The 21,155-nt window shown below is 35.3% G+C and overlaps 3 protein-coding genes across 3 annotated transcripts; all 3 read left to right on the forward strand.

The window, feature by feature from the left end:
• Positions 1 to 276: 276 nt before the first annotated feature.
• LOC111367449 (squamosa promoter-binding-like protein 7) lies at positions 277 to 8,545 on the forward strand. The gene is made up of 10 exons (XM_022988332.1): positions 277 to 992; positions 2,040 to 2,212; positions 2,492 to 2,712; positions 2,810 to 2,884; positions 2,989 to 3,096; positions 3,438 to 3,555; positions 4,180 to 4,315; positions 5,272 to 5,431; positions 6,139 to 6,678; positions 7,890 to 8,545. The coding sequence occupies exons 1-10, from the start codon at positions 418 to 420 to the stop codon at positions 8,181 to 8,183; spliced, it is 2,400 nt and encodes a 799-aa protein (XP_022844100.1). The 5' UTR covers positions 277 to 417; the 3' UTR covers positions 8,184 to 8,545.
• Positions 8,546 to 15,234: 6,689 nt separating this feature from the next.
• LOC111376219 (protein ATAF2-like) lies at positions 15,235 to 16,517 on the forward strand. The gene is made up of 3 exons (XM_022999173.1): positions 15,235 to 15,439; positions 15,528 to 15,805; positions 15,904 to 16,517. The coding sequence occupies exons 1-3, from the start codon at positions 15,259 to 15,261 to the stop codon at positions 16,426 to 16,428; spliced, it is 984 nt and encodes a 327-aa protein (XP_022854941.1). The 5' UTR covers positions 15,235 to 15,258; the 3' UTR covers positions 16,429 to 16,517.
• Positions 16,518 to 16,874: 357 nt separating this feature from the next.
• LOC111374063 (squamosa promoter-binding-like protein 7) lies at positions 16,875 to 20,689 on the forward strand. Its single transcript, XM_022996687.1, has 9 exons — positions 16,875 to 16,880; positions 16,964 to 17,023; positions 17,323 to 17,447; positions 17,685 to 17,904; positions 18,002 to 18,076; positions 18,181 to 18,288; positions 18,630 to 18,747; positions 19,384 to 19,519; positions 20,476 to 20,689. The coding sequence occupies exons 1-9, from the start codon at positions 16,875 to 16,877 to the stop codon at positions 20,672 to 20,674; spliced, it is 1,047 nt and encodes a 348-aa protein (XP_022852455.1). The 3' UTR covers positions 20,675 to 20,689.
• Positions 20,690 to 21,155: the final 466 nt, after the last annotated feature.

Genomic DNA, 21,155 nt, shown 5'->3' on the forward strand with positions numbered 1-21,155 from the left:
AAGAAACTTACTCGTAAGAATTAAATTTTGATAGAAAGTGAGGAGAAGAGTTGAATTGATAAGACAATGAGAATGCCTAATTGATGTTAGCAAGTAAATTTCCTCGTGTTTTAAAATTTTGACTAGCGCTGGTGAAAAGCCAATGAACTTATTTTATACTAGCGTAAAAAGATCACCCCTTCGTAAAATTTGACATATTTCACCAGTTTTACCTTCTGTAAAGATTTGGATTTGAGAAAAAGTGAAAAATAAAGATAAATTTAGCAGAACGCGATGTTCCATCAACCACTTTGGTGGAACAAGAAATAGATATCTCGTTGTCCTTTAACCACCTAATACCACTACAACCACCGCGCCCACCACCACCATCTTGACCAACTCTAGCCGCCATAGCCCTCAATCTTCAAGCCCAAAGAAATGCGTGACAACCCACCCCCTTCAACTGCAGCTGATCTGGTGACGGACCCCGATATGCCTTCCACAATTGCCTGTGACTTCCCTGATGAACTCCCCTCCTCTTCTCTTTTCGACTGGTCCGATTTTCTCGATTTCGAGCTTGATGATAGTATAAATCTGTCCTTTGAGCCCACCGACCCACAACAAAATATCCCGCTCCCAGATTCGGAACTTGAAGCTGGAGTTGAACGGGGTCAAAGTCAAGAGACTGATATTTTTGGTCGGGTCAGGAAGAGGGACCCGAGGTTGGTTTGTCCAAACTTTTTGGCGGGTCGAATCCCCTGCGAGTGCCCGGAGCTAGACGAGAAGCTGGAGGCGGAGGAGACTGGCGGTGTTCTCCCGGGGAAGAAGAGGGTCCGGTCTGTGAGAGTTTCAGGTGGAGCCGCGCCGGCTCGTTGTCAGGTGCCGGAGTGCGAAGCAGATATTAGTGAGCTCAAAGGGTATCATAAGAGGCACAGAATTTGCTTGCGATGTGCAAACGCCAGCTCGGTGGTTCTTGACGGGGAGAGCAAGAGATATTGCCAGCAGTGTGGAAAGTAAGCTCATTTAAGATCAATGGTTGCTGCACATGTCGTGTTTTGAGTCTTTTGACTATTAAATTGATAAATAATTTAGCTTTTTATCTATGATGGGCATTTTATGGATAGCTCATTTTAATCAATTTTTGACTCTCAAAGATACAATTCCGAGACTTGATGGGATTGCATCATATAAATACTAGGCATCCATGTATTTCTTTTCTCTGGGAATTAGGATTCTTGTTCAGCTATTTTTATCTACTTGCTTGATCATTTACTGCATGGAATTAGTAGTGAACAAGTTTTTTAAATGAGGGGAAGTTCACGAACTTGTTATGATTAATTGAATTAAGAAAAAAGCTTGTGTGGCCATGTGGGAGTATAGATAATTAAGCATATGAGTTTGTGGCATAGCATGGTCATAGGTTTTGATAATCTTGTGTTTACAACTGTAATATTAATGTGAAATAAGTTTTGTACACCGTCTCTAGCCGGCTGGTTTATATGAGTCCATGTGCATGCTAGTACGGAAGCAACTAAGGATATGATTTTGGTGGGTTGAGATTGTATGGTGTTGCTGATATTATTGTGCATTATTTTTGGGGGGTAGTGTTCTCGATGAGGAAATTTGTAGAAAATGTTTCTGTGTAAATTCTCAGGGACCACAACACTGATGTTTGTAACTGCCACTTTTATAAGTTATAAATTGATATGGATGCGAAATGTAGCCCACCAAAGATTGGAAAGAATAATTGTGAAAACATCAAGACTTTGGTTGAGCTTACGTCAGGTATTTGGGAATATACTTGAAATCTTAAAATTTGTTAGGATGATGGTTCCTCCTAGTATTAATCAAAAAGAAATTTTGAGGACAATAAAGCCCAGTTTTAAATGGGCCTCATCCACTGAATTAAGGAAAGAAGATTGTGTATTTTTAAATTTTCCCTGTGGATAAGTTGCCCTGGGGCTATTTATCTCCACATTTGAAGTGAACTGTGGGTGCATTTCTTCAACAAAATCTCCTGATTAGATCCAATCTGCTTTTGTTTCTATTACCTCTGGCAGGTTTCATATTTTGTCAGATTTTGATGAGGGAAAACGGAGTTGTCGGAGAAAATTAGAACGTCACAATAACAGACGCCGAAGAAAACCCAATGATGCCAAAGGCAGTTTTGAGATGGAACCTCAACAGGTCACCTTAGCTGATAATGTTGGAGGCGATGATGACACTCTGAAAGGTACTGTTGGCTTGTATCAACGTTGTGATTATGTTCTCATCTCTGAAAATTGTGTCTGGCTTCCTCTCTTGTATTACCTTTGCGTTTATATGTCAGCAATAGTGGAATATTTTGTATATGCGTGATACTTGAGGAATCCATTGGGAATACCTCTTGTTAAAGCTCCTATCAACCAGGAATTTCTTGCTACTTGTCAAATTGCCTTTTTTTTCCTGCGCATTCACAGTATTTTACAATATTGAAGTGCTGACCACCCTTGTAAATATCTGGATGTCACAGATATGATACACTTGAGCAGTCAAATGCCAGAAAGGGAAATTGTTATAGAGTCGGAAGGGCATGCATCAACACTAAGCTCGGCTCTTGGTTCCCAAAATATCCCAAGTAAAAGTGTATTATCTGCGGACTTTGTTGAAACTCACCATGATGAGGATAAGGAGAACCCAAAATACACGAACTCCACATCCTGTCGTGATAACAAGAGTGTTTTCTCTTCTTTGGTAGGTTTAATGCCAATTTGCTGCCTCACATGATGTGATTCTATTTCATTGGGAATCTTACTTAAAAAATTTGCTCTGTTTTGATGCTTTGTTGCAGTGTCCTACTGGTCGAATCTCCTTCAAGCTCTACGATTGGAACCCTGCAGAGTTTCCTCGGCGACTTCGGCATCAAGTATTCAAACTTTTTTTATACAGTTTAGTATACAAGGAAGAAAATGTGTTATTTGTGTAAAAGATAGTGGTATTTGATTAACACAAGGGTGAATGTTTTTACAGATATTTGAATGGTTGACTAGCATGCCCGTTGAATTGGAAGGGTATATCCGTCCGGGTTGTACAATTTTGACTGCTTTTGTTGCAATGCCAAAGTTTATGTGGGTTAAGGTATATAGTCTTCCTTGTCACCCAATATTTATTGAACACTTGAACTCCATAATTTATTGTATTGTAAATCTACAAAATTGTGCCAAGAATTTGCTGATCATTAATAACAATTAATAACTAAATGGCTATTTTACATATTTAATGGTAGGCTCATTAGAGCTGAAGGTATAACTTGAAAATTTAATTGAATCAATCCATTACAATTACTATAATATATATTTTGCTTTTGCACGTGACATACTTTGTGTCTGAGGCAGATTTAACATTTTTGCTGCAATCTCCAGCAAAATTTCTAATAAATTCTCTATGTTCTCATTATACAATATCGTCTCATTACACAGTTATTGGAGGAGTCTGCTGTACGTATACAAGACCTTGTTGTCTCACCTGGAAACATGTTATCTGGAAGAGGCACGATGCTTGTGTATCTTAATGACATGATATTTCGTGTCTCAAAAGGTTTGCTGGCAATCTCACTTAAATAGCATTGTAGATATGCATGTCTATGTTGTCAGAGTTTCAATTTTCCATCACGGACTTTTTCTTTTCCTTCGTCTTCTAAGGGTATTTTCTTATTAGTTCTACTTTATGTTACTTTAATGTTCCGCTGATCTGTTTCTTTTCGTGTTCAGAATGTAAGCTTATTTTAGTGAACTAGCGGTAGATTCTTCAGTTTGTATTTTGATGGTCATAGTCACACTTCAATGCTTGTAGCCTTGGATTGCTTATGGAATAACACAAAAATCAATTGTAGAAGATTTAATACTTTCTTCACTCACTATTGCTGCCATAAAGACTTCACAACCCGCAATCATCTCATGCAAAAGTTAATAATTGGTTTAATATTTTCTAAAATGAATTAGGAGAAACTGATGTAAGTTCCTCTCATAAAAGAAAAATAATAATTTGAACCGTATTCTGGAGATGAAGAAAGTACATTCTATTTTTCCATTTTTATAGCTATGGTGGTAGGTAGGTAGCAAGGAAAAAGTTCATAGTTGATTTCTATTAAAAATTCTCTCTTTGTTGTTAATAGGGACTTATGACAGCTTTTTAACAGTGCTAGATTCTATGTGACAACAGATGGTGCTTCTGTAGTGAAAGTCAAGGTCAAGGGACAAGCTCCAAAGATTCATTATATTCATCCAACATGCTTTGAGGCTGGCAAGCCTTTAGAATTCATTGCCTGTGGAAGTAATCTACTTCAACCAAAATTTCGGTATGATAGTAAGGCCTCTACCAATTCAACTGACAAAGTTGCTTTCTGAAAGTTGTCACTACCTGATTTTTTCTTTCTTAATTCTTTGTGGTCAGAATATTTTTGACATCAAGTTCTTTACTTCTCATTGTTAATTCTCTTTTTCTACACAATTAAATACTAGTACTGTTTGGATTTAAATTGTGGACCTTGAAGTGGAAGGGAGAGGAGAGGGAGAGAGAGTAAAAGGGAAAGGGGAGTGGGGGAAGTGGTGGTAATGGGTACGGTGAATTGGTAAAGTGGGAGGTTGTTTTATGTGGTTGATGAGGCAGTTTTAGAATAATTTTGTTGGAGAGGAAAAGGATACACATGCTACTTGTTGCATTATAACCAAAACTAGAAAACAAAGAAAATAGTGGACTGATATGTGGAGATAATGTGATATTTGGTTCTTTGCAATAGCAAGGCGTGCATTATATGCATCAGATGTTGTAATAGCTGAAATGACAAGATGACCTAGATATACTGTATTTGGATACTGTATTTGGCTGAGTCTTGAGAAATGATAAGAAACCATGGAAAAGATGGTGTAGATGGACCAAAGTACCAAAAGGGGTGTAAGATTTTTCAAGTTGTCATGGTTAGGCCTCTCAGTCTTGTGCTATATTTTGAGATATCCATGCTTCAACTCTTGATTGGGAAAGCTAATGGTGAAAACAATCAGAAATGAATATATTTCAAATTTTCTATGCATAACTATGACTAGATTTTGACAAGGAAAATGATTGTTTGTTTCATAGTTTAAGTGGTTGATTGACAGCAGTTATTGTTTATTGAGTTTTGTACTTTGTTCGAAAACAAATTTAACTGCGTACAGTTTTCTTAATCCTAATCGTTCTACTATCATTTCTTAGAATAAGCATTTAGCTCAATCTTCTTTCTGGAATGTATTATGTAAATTTTTCATCCCATGTCAGGTTTCTTGTATCCTTTGCTGGCCGGTACCTGGCATATGATATTAGCGTTTCATCGATTTCTTGCGAGAATGAAGGGAACAGCAACAGTTTAGACCATCAATTATTAAAGATACATGTCCCTCATACTGACCCTGATATTTTTGGCCCAGCATTTATTGAGGTGAGAACCATCTTCTACCCGCTTCTTATTTTCTTGTAGACTTGTACAATGAAGTGGTTTTGGTATTGGTATTGGTATTGGTTCAATTAAGTACTAGGATAAGTATTTGTTCAAAAATGCGACTTCTTTGCTTTGGTAATTTTGACATTTATATGCATACACTGATCTGAAACCAGGACCCTGTGTTCAATTGATTTTTAATCACATCTTCTCTCCCCTGTGAGTCTGAAGTTTTAAGATATTTTGCATCTTGGTACTTAAAACAAAAAGCTGTATTACATCTGTGGACAACCAAATATGGAGCTCAACTTTTCTGGTGCTTTCCTAGTTTTATAACCAAAAAAAGCCTTTGTTGATATCAAGAATATCTTAATAGAGGGAACTAACGGGGAAGATAATTTTCACTCATGGAAAAACTAGGAATTCTAGTACATAAAATTGATATAAGAGCTGTTGCAAGAATCGTGCTAATACGATACTCGTTATGGCCAGGCTTTGTTTCCTTTCCTATTTTTATAACCAAAAAAGCCTTTGTGATATCGAGAATATCTTAATAGAGGGAACTAATGGGGAAGATGTTTTTCGCTCATAGAAAAACTAGGAATTCTCGTACATAAAATTGATATAAGAGTTGTTGCAAGAATCGTGCTGATACGATACTCATTATGGTCAGACTTTGTTTCACATATTGAGGATATCTTTTGCAGGTTGAGAATCAGTCTGGCTTATCCAACTTCATTCCAATTCTTATTGGGGACAAACCAATTTGTGAAGAAATGGCGATAATGCAACAAAAGTTTGATACTTCTCTTTGCTCTGATGGGCACCAGTTTGCAGATCCAACATTGGCATGTGAAGTTTATGCCTTAAGAAAGACAGAATATTACGAGTTTTTGTTGGAAGTTGCATGGTTGCTCAAGGACCCCGTGTTAGAGCTTCATTTGACGGTTGCTCAGATACAAAGAATCAACTACTTATTGAACTTTTTGATTGAAAGAGGGTCGACAGTCATTTTATACAGAGTATTGTCCCACATGAAAACTGTAATGGATAAGTATTTGGTTACGGGTGTTCCTGATGCTGATATGATTCTACTTTGGAAGATTTTGAATAATGCAAGAACTATACTTTGTCAGAAATTACAGGAAAAAGACTACACAGTGACGCTGACGCGTGTGACAGATGGAAATGATTTAAGTCAAACTTCCCAAAATGATCTTCGAATTGATGTTCAATTTTCCAATCAGGTGAGGACTTCATATGTTGTGCATCAAATTATTTAGTGGGAAAATTTCAGCATTGGTCCTCCATTTCCCCAGTAGCAAGTTGGTCTCCAACCTTTAAAGGGAGCAAGTTAGTCCTCAAACTTAAATTATAGCTGCACAGTAAGTCCTCAAAGACAACGCATACAAATCTCCATTAAATTGTCACGTGGCCCTTGTGAAAACACGCCTCTCTTCAAATTTCCAGACTATGGCCCTACTTGGGAAATAAAACTAGCTTCATAAAGCTGGACATGTGAGGGTTATGTGACGATTTAATGGAGATTTGGACACTTTCCATCGTCGAAGACTGACTGTGCAACTACAATGAAAGGTAGAAGATGGGGATTTGGGGCTTTTAAAAGGTTGCCGACCAATTAGCTACTCGGACAATAGGTTGACCAGTAGTGCAATTTTTTATTTCTTATTTTATTGACTGATACAACGGATGGATAAAGTTTGAACTTTTGCTTCAAATCACATTTGAGTTTGTGTTGAAGTTCATTACTGGGGAAAGGTGAAATCTTAGTGAAGTCTAAATTGGTCGGATATGTCTGAAATGTGATATCCCAGGATTCAAATGTGATACTTTGGTAATCCAGATATTTATTCTAACTACAGACCCCTGATTTTATACCAGCAAGAACAACTTGTTAAATTGCTGTTCAAATTTTTTTTGTAGGCAACCTTTTGCATGAACATCAATGTACTTTATTTTCGTTTATCTTCTTACCATACGCTACATTTCCTTTCTACGCAAGTTTGTTGAAAACTTATTTTCAAAATATTATTTTGTTGGGCAATCATTCGAATTTACTTCTTTTACTCATATTATACTAATCAGTTACATAGTTTTTTCAACACTGAGCTTGACATACACTGGTATGCACTTATGTGTGTGTTTTATTCTCTTCCTCTGCATTTTCTCAAAAGAAAATAAAAGTAGCCCCAAATCTTTTCGTACTTTTTATTTCATGCTACGTGATCACATTTATTTACACATGCTCATTCGACATTTTTTATTACGGTAAACATTCTTCTTCATAACACTCGTATGTATTGAAGTTCAATCCTATTAGTAACTCTACCTGTGTTCTTAGCAAAAATTGCACATTGGCAAGCAAATTCATGATTAACTTTGACTACTCATTTGTAATTAATCTTATGACAAATGATATTATTTCTGAACTTTGCAGGGTTCGGAAAAGACGGCGAAGGATAATTTTGAGGCCAGAATATTTTCATCTCCTCTTGATGAAAGTGCAACAATTCCTCTTTTGAGTCAAGAAGTGGTCACAAGCCTAAATTCAAAGGGAAGGCCAGGAAAGCCATGCAGTCGCTTATTTACGAAAACATTTTTGATTTCTCGACCTGTTATCTTTGCAATTGTTGCTATCAGTGTTTGTTCTGGTATATGTGCAGTCATCCTCCACCCTCAGAGAGTTGTTGAGCTTGGGACGACTCTACGGAGGTGTCTGTTCAATAACTGATTGTATTCATCACATAACTGATCCAAAATGTGCACCGTGTAGGATTCGAGTTCATTGCACCAGCATATCAAAGCCACTTTCTCGACATTGATTGCCAAATTGAGTACGAGCACGATTGTGGCTTCTGGGTAAGTGCTCATAGTGTTGCTTCCATCAACCTTGAGAATCTGGATCAGATATGATGGAGAGGAGTTTTATAGTTCCTGGTTTCGTACTCTGGTGTACCTCTCTACCTTCTGATGTATTGTAACTTTATAGGTCAGTAGTTATTTTGTACAGTTATTTGGATGATAACTAATTTGTTTTAAATGAGATGGCAATGTTAATAATTTGTAGTAGTAAATATAATACTTTGTGATTTGTGTTTTGCAGATACAAGATAATTTTTCTTTTACCTGTGATAATACTAGCCTTTGTTTGATTTTGCGTAAAAAGTCGATAAAAATTTGAATCAAAGTTAATAATTAGTTTTAATCACACATTTCATGAGAGGTATATATTGTATTAATTTTTATCAAAGTCTCAGAAAAAGACGATTTTAAACTATATCAAATATGCATTAAATGGATCAAGCGAGAAATATTTAATCAATAAATGGTGGTAACAATAGTTGTGGACAAATAAAAGTAAAAATCAGAGACTTAAACATGCAGAATGCCAATATCATGTTATTTTTAACTATATAATTGCAAATTATTCAACTTATTGAAAGTTAGGAGTAGATATTAAAGGAGTTGAAATATACTTAAATTATACTAATGTAAATAATTGGCACTTAGTATTGATCAATCTAGTTGGGATAATTGAATGCATGTAAATTATAACGACATTGTTATCGATAAAATTTCATGTTGTATTTCAATTAAGTATTATCGTTATGAATGTGTTGAGTTTGTAATTTGTGCATGAGATGGAGTCGTGCGGTTAGTTCAAGCAGTGCATAGTGTTGTTCAAAAATGAACCAGAATACAAAAATAACACATTATAATACCTGGGACTCCCTCATAATTCTTCGAGAAGTTGATTAAATTAAAGGTCCTTTTCACCATGCACACATGTCGATTGCTTTCCAATTTGAATTCAATCACAGCTATATGTTTAGAATATTTCCACCACATTAGAGAGTTTAATGAGCTTAATATAACCCTCGGAATCGGCATCTGTAAATACAGAATCAAAATTCCTTCATTATGCTGCAATACCTCATATCATATATGCTAATCTTACATGACTTTGGAGATTGGCATTCTTGTACCTGTTGTTTTGGCCATCTGTTGAATTGTTGCACCGGGAATCCCTTTTTCTCTGTCCATTGATCAAAGATCTGCAATTCACTAATTAACTTTCTGGCTTACTATTGTTGAAGTGGTTGTTCAAAATCAACCATTTGTGGAATAAACAAAAAAGGGCTGCCATAATTTCTAACTTAAACCATGGCATGATAAGGTAGCTGTAGGTTTACTAGGGTGCAGTGAATGATTGTTTTTCTTTTTTAACGAGCTTGGGACATTTCTAAATAGTAAAATGTTAGTTATAAAAACAAGTCGAACTCCTGTTATTCTTCCGGTTGTGATCCCTATTTTCTCGGAGATAGTCTAATAGTCCAGTTTCTCACCGGTCGCAGAAACTCTTTTAAAAAAAAGGCTTCCCTAAATTTTAAGCTATTCAACTCTCGCTAAGGAAAGGCAGTGAAACATGAAATAGATTGCTTAGTAGGTTCAGAAGATGGGGGTAAAGGAGCGTGGTGAGATAGATAGACGCAGGGATGGATGGGGGGGGACCCCCCCCCCCAAGGCCCAAAAAAAAAAATTTGTTGAGGAATTTTTCATTTTTTTCCTGTAAAAATAGTTTTTTTTTTGTGTAAATTTTTTTTTTCATGTATTAGCCCAATTTGAATTTTTGTAGTCCGATTTTGAATCCAATCCTAGATCCGTCCCTGGATAGACATCCAATCCTGTAGTAGCTAGTTGCTCGGCCAGTTCTTTCTGGGTTGGGAGGAGCTGGAGGAGCCGATGCATCTTTCTAGAAATCCCTCAATCGAGACCACTTGAGTTCTCTAGAGTCTATGTCAACTTGTCTCGGGTGAGGTCTGAGGTCAAGGATACTTACCGAAACTTGGAGGCCCGTGCGGCTGAACCATGCGACCGGTCGCATGGTATAAACTAGGTGACCGTTGGTGGCAGTTTTTGAACGTTGGAAACTCGAATTTGGTGGCCTTTCATGCATTTTTGACACCATTTTGTGTATATAGATGAGGTCTATATATAGTGGAGCAGTGTTCAAGCCAAAATAAGTATTACACTTGAAATTCATTCCAATTCAACAATCAAAAGATCAAATTCTTTTTCTTATTTTATATTCATTTTCTTATCGTGTTCTTCAAAGTTTTGGTGGAAAATTTCTCGTGCTTTGTTATTTTCCACAACAAGGCTTGTTATATTCCTTCAAATCATTTGTCGGAATACCTTTATGCATCTCGAAAACATAGGAGAAGAGGCAAATAATGTTTGAGAACAGCGATCCCGCGTTCGGGCCTTCGAAATTGTTTTTGACAATTTTCTGATTTCATTTCATCTTGTTGCCATATTTTTACTGTCTATTCTTCACCACTTCCATATTTCCAACAACTATTACAGACTTTTACAACTCTTTTCATAGAAGAGATACCAGAAAGTGAATTGACTATATTTTTTTGCAATATTTACCATCCATAATATCTTTTAAGATGCTATTGATGTGACGTTTGATGATTGATCTCATCAGAGATGAAATTAGTTAACTAACAATTCTCGATGATTCTTTGGAGCAGGCGAAACCTGAGACAGTGGATAAAGTTATTGAAATTGTGAGGAAACAACTAGCTCTCCCTTCTGATTCAGCCATTACTGGAGAGTCCAAGTTCGCATCACTCTGTGCTGATTCATTTGATATGGCATTAGTTTTGCTATTAAATATGTTCCGGCGTGTCTATATTTACTCCAATATATTTGGGAAGAAATGAATGTGTATCTATGGGGAAATAGCACCACTTGCCAGACTAGCGAGTTCCCTAACCTTTGATTATAGTTACACAATCAATCCCCAATGAAAAAAACCGTTCAAATCTCCGTTAGATTCGTTTTGTGGCACTTGCATTTCCAACTTTATGAAGTTAGATTTTGCTTTCTCTTTGAAATTTGAAGCAAGGCATGAATTTAAGAAGATTTGGACGGTTTTGCCGTTGAGGACCATTTGTGTAACTATAATTGAAGGTTGTAGACCATCCGGCTCCTTCCTAAAAGTTGGGGTCAACAGTGAAATTTTCCCGTATTTATGCTTCTTTTTACCATTGCAACTATATTGTCTTGATTGTTTCTCAATGTGAGTTGCTACTGGATTCCTCCGACTTAGGTTGAGATTGTCATGGGACTCAAAGAAGAGTTTGGGATCTCTGTGGAAGAAGAAAGTGCTCAAACTATCACCACTGTTCAGAAAGCAGCCGATATGATTGAGAAGCTCAAAGAGAAGATATAAGTTAAAGATTCCGGCTCATAGGTTTGCTAGGAAAGTTATTTAACTTACTTATGAATCTTTGTTCAATTGCCTGCTAATGCTATTATGGAGCGTCCCTTTACACTTTGTTTTGAGGAACCTTAGTTTCTCTCTCTGTTTGTTTCATTTCCTTGCAAGGGACTAGATTTTATTGTCGTTACACCTTCATTTCATTTCCCTACTAGACAGAGGCGGATCCAGGTTCCGGCACGAATACGGGCTAATACAGCAAAAAAAAAATTACACATAAAAAAAAAATTTACTAATTTTTTTTTTTTTTTTTTTAAAAGGGGATTTGGGGCGGATGAACGGGCTGTAGCACTGACCTGCCCATCCCTGAATCCGCCCCTGTTGCTAGACTTGAATCTAAACACAATATAGCATATTAAATTTCTGTCCTGTTCTATGATATTGAGCTGAAGGAGAGATTTTTGTTATATTTATCGACTACATTTTTATTTTGTGGTAAGACTTTTCTCTTTTTGAAGTATAGCTCAGGACAAGAACTATAACTTATAGGGATAATCTATTTGTACCCGGGCCCGTGCACAATAAATGCGCGCGACCTACCCTCCATGTGAGGGGCGTGTAACCGGGCGTTTACATGTAGCAAAACCCTAACTTATATCTCTACCCAGAGTTGCAACTGGCTGCTGCTGGTCCGGCAGGCCCCATTTTAGAGCTGGCCCAACATCGGCATTGTTCTAACACAGAAGCAATTCTCTCTCTCTCTCTCTCTCTCTCTCTTTTATATGATAGATAAAAGTTTTATATTATATATATGATAATTCATTATCCTTACAAACTTTTCTTATGGCTCAGTTGGTTGAAACTTTCACACCCAAATTGGACGTCCTGGGTTCAAATTAGGGCTGAACAACAAAACTGTCAAGCCTCAAAAGCGAATCGAAACCGTTTCTCTGAAATCCTTGGTTTGATTTCACGTGGACCTGTCAACGTTTTGGTTTTGAACCGAATCAAACCACTTCAAAGTGGTTCGGTTTTGGTTTCAATTCTTGCAAACCGTTTACAAAAAAATTAAAAATAAAATTTTGAAAATAAATTAGTCCAAATTTTATTTAATCCAATCAAAATCTAACACATTTCAGTTAAAAAGATGCATCCATATTAGACCTTATTCCATTAAACTCAATTCGACAATTATATATCTTATTTAATTAATTAAATCATATCCAAATACCCACCAGTCATCACAACTGTGAACGTAAAACCCTCAAATTCAAAATTGCACATTTCATTTCTTTATACTAATAATTTTCTCAATATTTGCCTAATTGAAGTCAGATGATCCAAATTCTTTTATTTTTTGGTAATTTTTTTCTATGCTTTTATTAATAGTTATGTTGTTTGGTTCTAATAAATGTCAAGCTTCCTTAAAATAATTTCTCAATATTTGGATGGAGTAGAAGTGTTAGATGATTCATAAAAAGTCACATTAGTTAGATATTATTGTATTTGAATTTTTTTATTCATTTCTTTTATTAATTATTTTATATCATTTAACTATAATAAATGAATTCATATGCTATATTTTTATATTTACGAAAAGAATGAATCGTCTATTACAATTACAAATTGACACCATTAGTATCGACTAAGAGTTTAAATTATTTATATTATTTTGTTGCATTATAATGATTATAATTATTTAATTTTGATTTGTAATTTTTTAATAGTACGATTTATATTTTTAATATGAAATTTTAAACTAATTATTTATGATTTAACTTATTTAATATATATTAATTTTTTCTATGTTAAGCCATAGTTTTAAACCAAAACAAACTCAAAAAAATGGTTTGAATTGGTTTGGTTTAGAAATCGAAGTAGTTTGGTTTGATTTGGGAAAAATTTCAAACTGCTTTAAATGGTTTGATTTGAAAATTTGTCTCAAACTGTCCAAATCGAACCATGTTCACCCCTAATTCGAATCTCCTTCAAAGTAATTTAATTCGAATCTCCTTCAAAGTAATTTATAGTGCAAATTTTTTAATTCAACAATTTTTACTAAAAATAATGTGAGTGTGGGGATTCAAATTGAACCTGTGACCCCTCTCTAAAATTATTGAAGCCTTGACCATCAATGCATTCATTATATTGTAACACTAAATCTAACAAAATAATGTATGTTCAAGTTGAGTGGCTTAATGCATTTAGAAGGATTCGAACCCCTGACTGTAATTTGAAACATACGACGCTTGCCCGCTATGTCACTCGCCTGATGTGGTAGACTTGTGTAGCAGAAAATATATGTTCATTTTAGTAACTTGTTATATTTAATTTTAAATATTTTATTGTGACCAACGATCGATCAGCCGTCCATGTTTACTCCAAATCCTGTATTCGCCCCTACTGACATGCTTTATCATTACCGCCTTAATTTCTACGATGGAGGATATTGCTTGCATGTTCGGCAAGTTGGCTTAAAAAATTTCCTTAAAAGTGAATGTGTAATTTAAGAAATGGTTTATTTTGTTGATTAGTGTCAAAATAAGTAACTGTTTTTTGTGCAAGTCTTGAATTTAAGATAAATTTGTTTTTGACAGTATATGAAATGCACTCGCGAGCATCAAACTTTTTGAAGACATTGATAAATAAATTCTTTTCATCTCTAATAATTTAGCTTAACGTTGACTAGTTCAATGTGAAATTCAAAAGGATAAAAGTTTAAGCTCCTGTTTGGTACATATTAAAATCAGATTTTTAGTATATTTTGATAAAAGTTAATGAAATATGTGGTTGAAAAGTTGTGAATCTCATAAAATGTGTGGTTAAAATTAATTGTCGACTTTGACTTGAAATTTTAATTAAATTTTAATCTAAATCAAACATGAGCTAAGTCTAAATCTAGCAGAAAATACTCATGTTAAGTCTATAATACATTTCACAACCTAAAAGGACTAAAGATCGAATATGAAATGCGCGCTTACAATACATTGATCGCACTTCTAAAAAAATGCGTGCTTACAAATACATTACAATTCGGTTTCAGTATGGTATCAAAATTGTCGCTCGATAGCCACCGATTAATATTTGAAATCCCACAACCCAAAAGGACATAAAAATCAAATAAAAAGGAAAAAGAAAAAGCGTGAGAAGAGAGTTTATATAATTCAAGAACTGTCGCTCTTGTGCAATATACAGTCATCTGGTGACATCACGTGCACTTGCAAAGCAAACTCTTTGTTAGAATGGCCTTTCCACGTGTCACTTAGAAAAATTCTCCAAGTAATTAAAAATTAGCAAACAGGGATATCTAGAGTTTTAGTTTAAACACATGTTTACGTGTTTGAATTTCATTGGTCACAGGAGTCCATCAGGTAAAATTCATATATGATAAAATTAAGATTACATATCTAAGAAAGAGAGAAGTTCAATTAAACTACAACACACGTTATTCATTAAAAAAAAAAAAAATAACAATAATAAAAAGTAAAAACAAGCTCTATATAAGTACCGTAACAAACTCCAAATTCTATTTTTTTACGTAAGAGTAGAATTGTTGAAGTTCGTGAGTTCTATAATGGATAATCAACTTAGCGATGATGAATACTTCAGGAGTTTGCCTGCTGGTTTTCGTTTTAAGCCTACTCATGATGAACTTATTGTTCATTACTTGATGAAAAAGATCGAGAACGAAGAGCTGCCTCGCAATAAGATTAATGTCGTTAATCTATACGAGTTCAACCCTGAAATACTTGCTGGTAAATTCATCTATTGTACTCGAGTTTTACGTTTAAGAAGGAACTTTATTTCTAACGATGATATTATTTCATGTTATTTGATTCGCAGATGAATACAGGTCAAGTGGAGAGAACGAGTGGTTCTTTTTTACACCGAGGAGTAAAAAATACAAAAATGGAAAACGACCAAATCGAACAGCAGGTGATGGCTACTGGAAAGCATCAGGAGCTGACATTGAAGTCAAACACAATGGTGTAGATGTTGGATCTCGAAAGACTTTGGTATACTATGAAGGAAAACCTCCAGTTAAGACCTCTTGGATTATGCATGAATATACAGTGAATAATCCGCCACCGGTGCAAAAATCAAGTGCAGATGACATGAAGGTAAATCTTTCTATCTATCTAACTAAATTCTTTGCACTTTTTTTTTTGGTCGACATTACAAATATTTTTCCCCTCTTTGCTTGAATTGTTTCTTGTAGTTGGACGATTGGGTTCTGTGTAGGATCAGAAAGAACGAGAATAGAAAGCGAAAAAGAGATGATGAGATTCAAGAACCAGATCATAATAACACCGATGAAGTCGCAAGTCACCAAGAAAATACACGTAGAGCTGGTGAAGACTCCATGCATGTTGCACCAGAAGACAATTTGCCTTATTGTAAATCCGAGATTGCATTGGCTGATCCCTTTATCAACGATAATTATCAGAATCTCCCTAACGCGGATGTTCATAATACTCTCTCCATTCTCCAACATCAGAATGTAGTTACATACAGTAATCCAGTTCCCATTCCCATTGTTCCACCAAATCATTCGATCGGAGGTTATGTTTACAGCCAATATCCAGTTGGATACATGGCAGACGTGAAAGAAGGACTATATCCAGCAGAGCTCCCTGGAATTCCTGAGATGGACATAAACGAGTTCTTCGATTCGGTTCCTGGTGGATATCAAGAGATCCCCGCATTGGACAATACCAACTTTCCGGATTTTATGTATTTATAGTTGTCTAGAAAACCTCAAGTTTGTGTTTCATGAGGTTTAAGTACGAACATAGTATTTTCTTGTTTTTGCTAGTTTAATTGATTTTGTTTCTATTCCAATTATATTGTTTAAGTACTATGTGTTTCTTTCTTTTTCTTTTTTTTTTAAGGAAAATTTCGAATATGGGGTGTTTTTGAAAGACGTCAACACCATTAGGCAAAAAAATATATAAAAAACTAAAAAAATAAAATGAAATTCATTATATATCTTTTATATGAAGACAATTTTATAAACGAAGAAGATGGTAAAGTCGGCGAATTATTTACTTTATTAGTATGGGAGCAACTAAGGATATGATTTTGGTGGTTTGAGACTTGAGATTGTATGGTTTTGCTGATAATGAGGTGCATTATTTTTGGGGTCATGGTAGAAATTTGAAGTGTTCTTGATGAAGAAATTTGTAGAAAATGGTTGTGTGTAAATGCTCAGACACCACAACACTGATGTTTGTAACTGCCACTTTTATAAGTCATATTGATATGGATGCTAAATGTAGCCACCAAAGATTGGAAAGAATAATTGTAAAACATCAAGACTTTTGTTGAGCTTACGTCAGGTATTTGGAAATATATTTGAAATCTTAAAATTCGTTAGGATGATGGTTCCTCCTAGTATTTATAAAAAAGAAATTTTAAGGGCAACAAAGAACAGTTTTAAATGGGCTTCATCCACTGAATTCAGGAAAAAAGATTGTGGGCAATAAAGCACAGTTTCTATTACCTTTGGCAGGTTTCATATTTTGTCAGATTTGGATGAGGGAAAACGGAGTTGTCGGAGAAAATTAGAACGTCACAATAACAGACGCCGAAGAAACCCAATGATATTAAAGGCAGTTTTGAGACGGAACCTCAACAGGTCACCTTAGCTGATAATGTCAGAGGCGATGATGACCTTGGGAAAGGTACTGTTGGCTTGTATCGACATTGTGAGTCTGTGACTATGTTCTTATCTCTGCGAAAATGTGTCTGGCTTCCTCTCTTGTATTACCTTTGCGTTCATATGTCAGCAATAGTGGAATATTTTGTAAATGCTTGATACTTGTGGAATCCATTGAGAATACCATTTGTTAAAGCTACTATCGACAAGGAATTTTTTGCTAATTGTCATATTGCTCTTTTCTTTTTTTCTTTTTCTTTTTCTTTTTTTTTTTTTTGGTGTTCGCAGTATTTTACAATATTGAGGTGCTGACCACCCTTGTCAACATCTGGATGTCACAGATATGATACACTTGAGCAGTCAAATGCCAGAAAGGGAAATTGTGATAGAGTCGGAAGGGCATGCATCAACACTATGATCGGCTCTTGGTTCCCAAAATTTCCAAGTAAAAGTGTATTATCTGCTGACTTCGTTGAAACTAACACTGATGAGGATGAAGAGAACCCAAAATACACGAACTCCACATCCTGTCGTGATAACAAGAGTGTTTTCTCTTCTTTGGTAGGTTTAATGCCAATTTGCTGTCTCACATGATGTGATTCTATTTCATTGGGAATCTGACTTAAAAAATTTGCTCTGTTTTGATGCTTTGTTGCAGTGTCCTACTGGTCGAATCTCCTTCAAGCTCTACGATTGGAACCCTGCAGAGTTTCCTCGGCGACTTCGGCATCAAGTATTCAAACTTTTTTTATACAGTTTAGTATACAAGGAAGAAAATGTGTTATTTGTGTAAAAGATAGTGGTATTTGATTAACACGAGGGTGAATGTTTTTACAGATATTTGAATGGTTGACTAGCATGCCCGTTGAATTGGAAGGGTATATCCGTCCGGGTTGTACAATTTTGACTGCTTTTGTTGCAATGCCAAAGCTTATGTGGGTTAAGGTATATAGTCTTCCTTGTCACCCAATATTTATTGAACACTTGAACTCCATAATTTATTGTATTGTAAATCTACAAAATTGTGCCAAGAATTTGCTGATCATTAATAACAATTAATAACTAAATGGCTATTTTACATATTTAATGGTAGGCTCATTAGAGCTGAAGGTATAACTTGAAAATTTAATTGAATCAATCCATTACAATTACCATAATATATATTTTGCTTTTGCATGTGACATACTTTGTGTCTGAGGCAGATTTAACATTTTTGCTGCAATCTCCAGCAAAATTTCTAATAAATTCTCTATGTTCTCATTATACAATATCGTCTCATTACACAGTTATTGGAGGAGTCTGCTGTACGTATACAAGACCTTGTTGTCTCACCTGGAAACATGTTATCTGGAAGAGGCACGATGCTTGTGTATCTTAATGACATGATATTTCGTGTCTCAAAAGGTTTGCTGGCAATCTCACATAAATAGCATTGTAGATATGCATGTCTATGTTGTCAGAGTTTCAATTTTCCATCACGGACTTTTTCTTTTCCTTCGTCTTCTAAGGGTATTTTCTTATTAGTTCTACTTTATGTTACTTTAATGTTCCACTGGTCTGTTTCTTTTCGTGTTCAGAATGTAAGCTTATTTTAGTGAACTAGCGGTAGATTCTTCAGTTTGTATTTTGATGGTCATAGTCACACTTCAATGCTTGTAGCCTTGGATTGCTTATGGAATAACACAAAAATCAATTGTAGAAGATTTAATACTTTCTTCACTCACTATTGCTGCCATAAAGACTTCACAACCCGCAATCATCTCATGCAAAAGTTAATAATTGGTTAATTTGGTAATGAAGAAGGAATAATGAGGAATTTTTTTAGTTTCTAAAATGAATTAGGAAAAACTGATGAAAGTTCCTCTCATAAAAGCAAAATAATAATTTGAACCGTATTCTATTTTTCCATTTTTATAGCTATGGTGGTAGGTAGGTAGCAAGGAAAAAGTTCATAGTTGATTTCTATTAAAAATTCTCTCTTTGTTGTTAATAGGGACTTATGACAGCTTTTTAACAGTGCTAGATTCTATGTGACAACAGATGGTGCTTCTGTAGTGAAAGTCAAGGTCAAGGGACAAGCTCCAAAGATTCATTATATTCATCCAACATGCTTTGAGGCTGGCAAGCCTTTAGAATTCATTGCCTGTGGAAGTAATCTACTTCAACCAAAATTTCGGTATGATAGTAAGGCCTCTACCAATTCAACTGACAAAGTTGCTTTCTGAAAGTTGTCACTACCTGATATTTTCTTTCTTAATTCTTTGTGGTCAGAATATTTTTGACATCAAGTTCTTTACTTCTCATTGTTAATTCTCTTTTTCTACACAATTAAACACTAGTACTGTTTGGATTTAAATTGTGGACCTTGAAGTGGAAGGGAGAGGAGAGGGAGAGAGAGTAAAAGGGAAAGGGGAGTGGGGGAAGTGGTGGTAATGGGTACGGTGAATTGGTAAAGTGGGAGGTTGTTTTATGTGGTTGATGAGGCAGTTTTAGAATAATTTTGTTGGAGAGGAAAAGGATACACATGCTACTTGTTGCATTATAACCAAAACTAGAAAACAAAGAAAATAGTGGACTGATATGTGGAGATAATGTGATATTTGGTTCTTTGCAATAGCAAGGCGTGCATTATATGCATCAGATGTTGTAATAGCTGAAATGACAAGATGACCTAGATATACTGTATTTGGATACTGTATTTGGCTGAGTCTTGAGAAATGATAAGAAACCATGGAAAAGATGGTGTAGATGGACCAAAGTACCAAAAGGGGTGTAAGATTTTTCAAGTTGTCATGGTTAGGCCTCTCAGTCTTGTGCTATATTTTGAGATATCCATGCTTCAACTCTTGATTGGGAAAGCTAATGGTGAAAACAATCAGAAATGAATATATTTCAAATTTTCTATGCATAACTATGACTAGATTTTGACAAGGAAAATGATTGTTTGTTTCATAGTTTAAGTGGTTGATTGACAGCAGTTATTGTTTATTGAGTTTTGTACTTTGTTCGAAAACAAATTTAACTGCGTACAGTTTTCTTAATCCTAATCGTTCTACTATCATTTCTTAGAATAAGCATTTAGCTCAATCTTCTTTCTGGAATGTATTATGTAAATTTTTCATCCCATGTCAGGTTTCTTGTATCCTTTGCTGGCCGGTACCTGGCATATGATATTAGCGTTTCATCGATTTCTTGCGAGAATGAAGGGAACAGCAACAGTTTAGACCATCAATTATTAAAGATACATGTCCCTCATACTGACCCTGATATTTTTGGCCCAGCATTTATTGAGGTGAGAACCATCTTCTACCCGCTTCTTATTTTCTTGTAGACTTGTACAATGAAGTGGTTTTGGTATTGGTATTGGTATTGGTTCAATTAAGTACTAGGATAAGTATTTGTTCAAAAATGCGACTTCTTTGCTTTGGTAATTTTGACATTTATATGCATACACTGATCTGAAACCAGGACCCTGTGTTCAATTGATTTTTAATCACATCTTCTCTCCCCTGTGAGTCTGAAGTTTTAAGATATTTTGCATCTTGGTACTTAAAACAAAAAGCTGTATTACATCTGTGGACAACCAAATATGGAGCTCAACTTTTCTGGTGCTTTCCTATTTTTATAACCAAAAAAAGCCATTGTTGATATCAAGAATATCTTAATAGAGGGAACTAACGGGGAAGATAATTTTCACTCATGGAAAAACTAGGAATTCTAGTACATAAAATTGATATAAGAGCTGTTGCAAGAATCGTGCTAATACGATACTCGTTATGGCCAGGCTTTGTTTCCTTTCCTATTTTTATAAC

This window comes from Olea europaea, chromosome 2, assembly GCF_002742605.1.
Source record: "Olea europaea var. sylvestris chromosome 2, O_europaea_v1, whole genome shotgun sequence".
NCBI lineage: Eukaryota > Viridiplantae > Streptophyta > Magnoliopsida > Lamiales > Oleaceae > Olea > Olea europaea.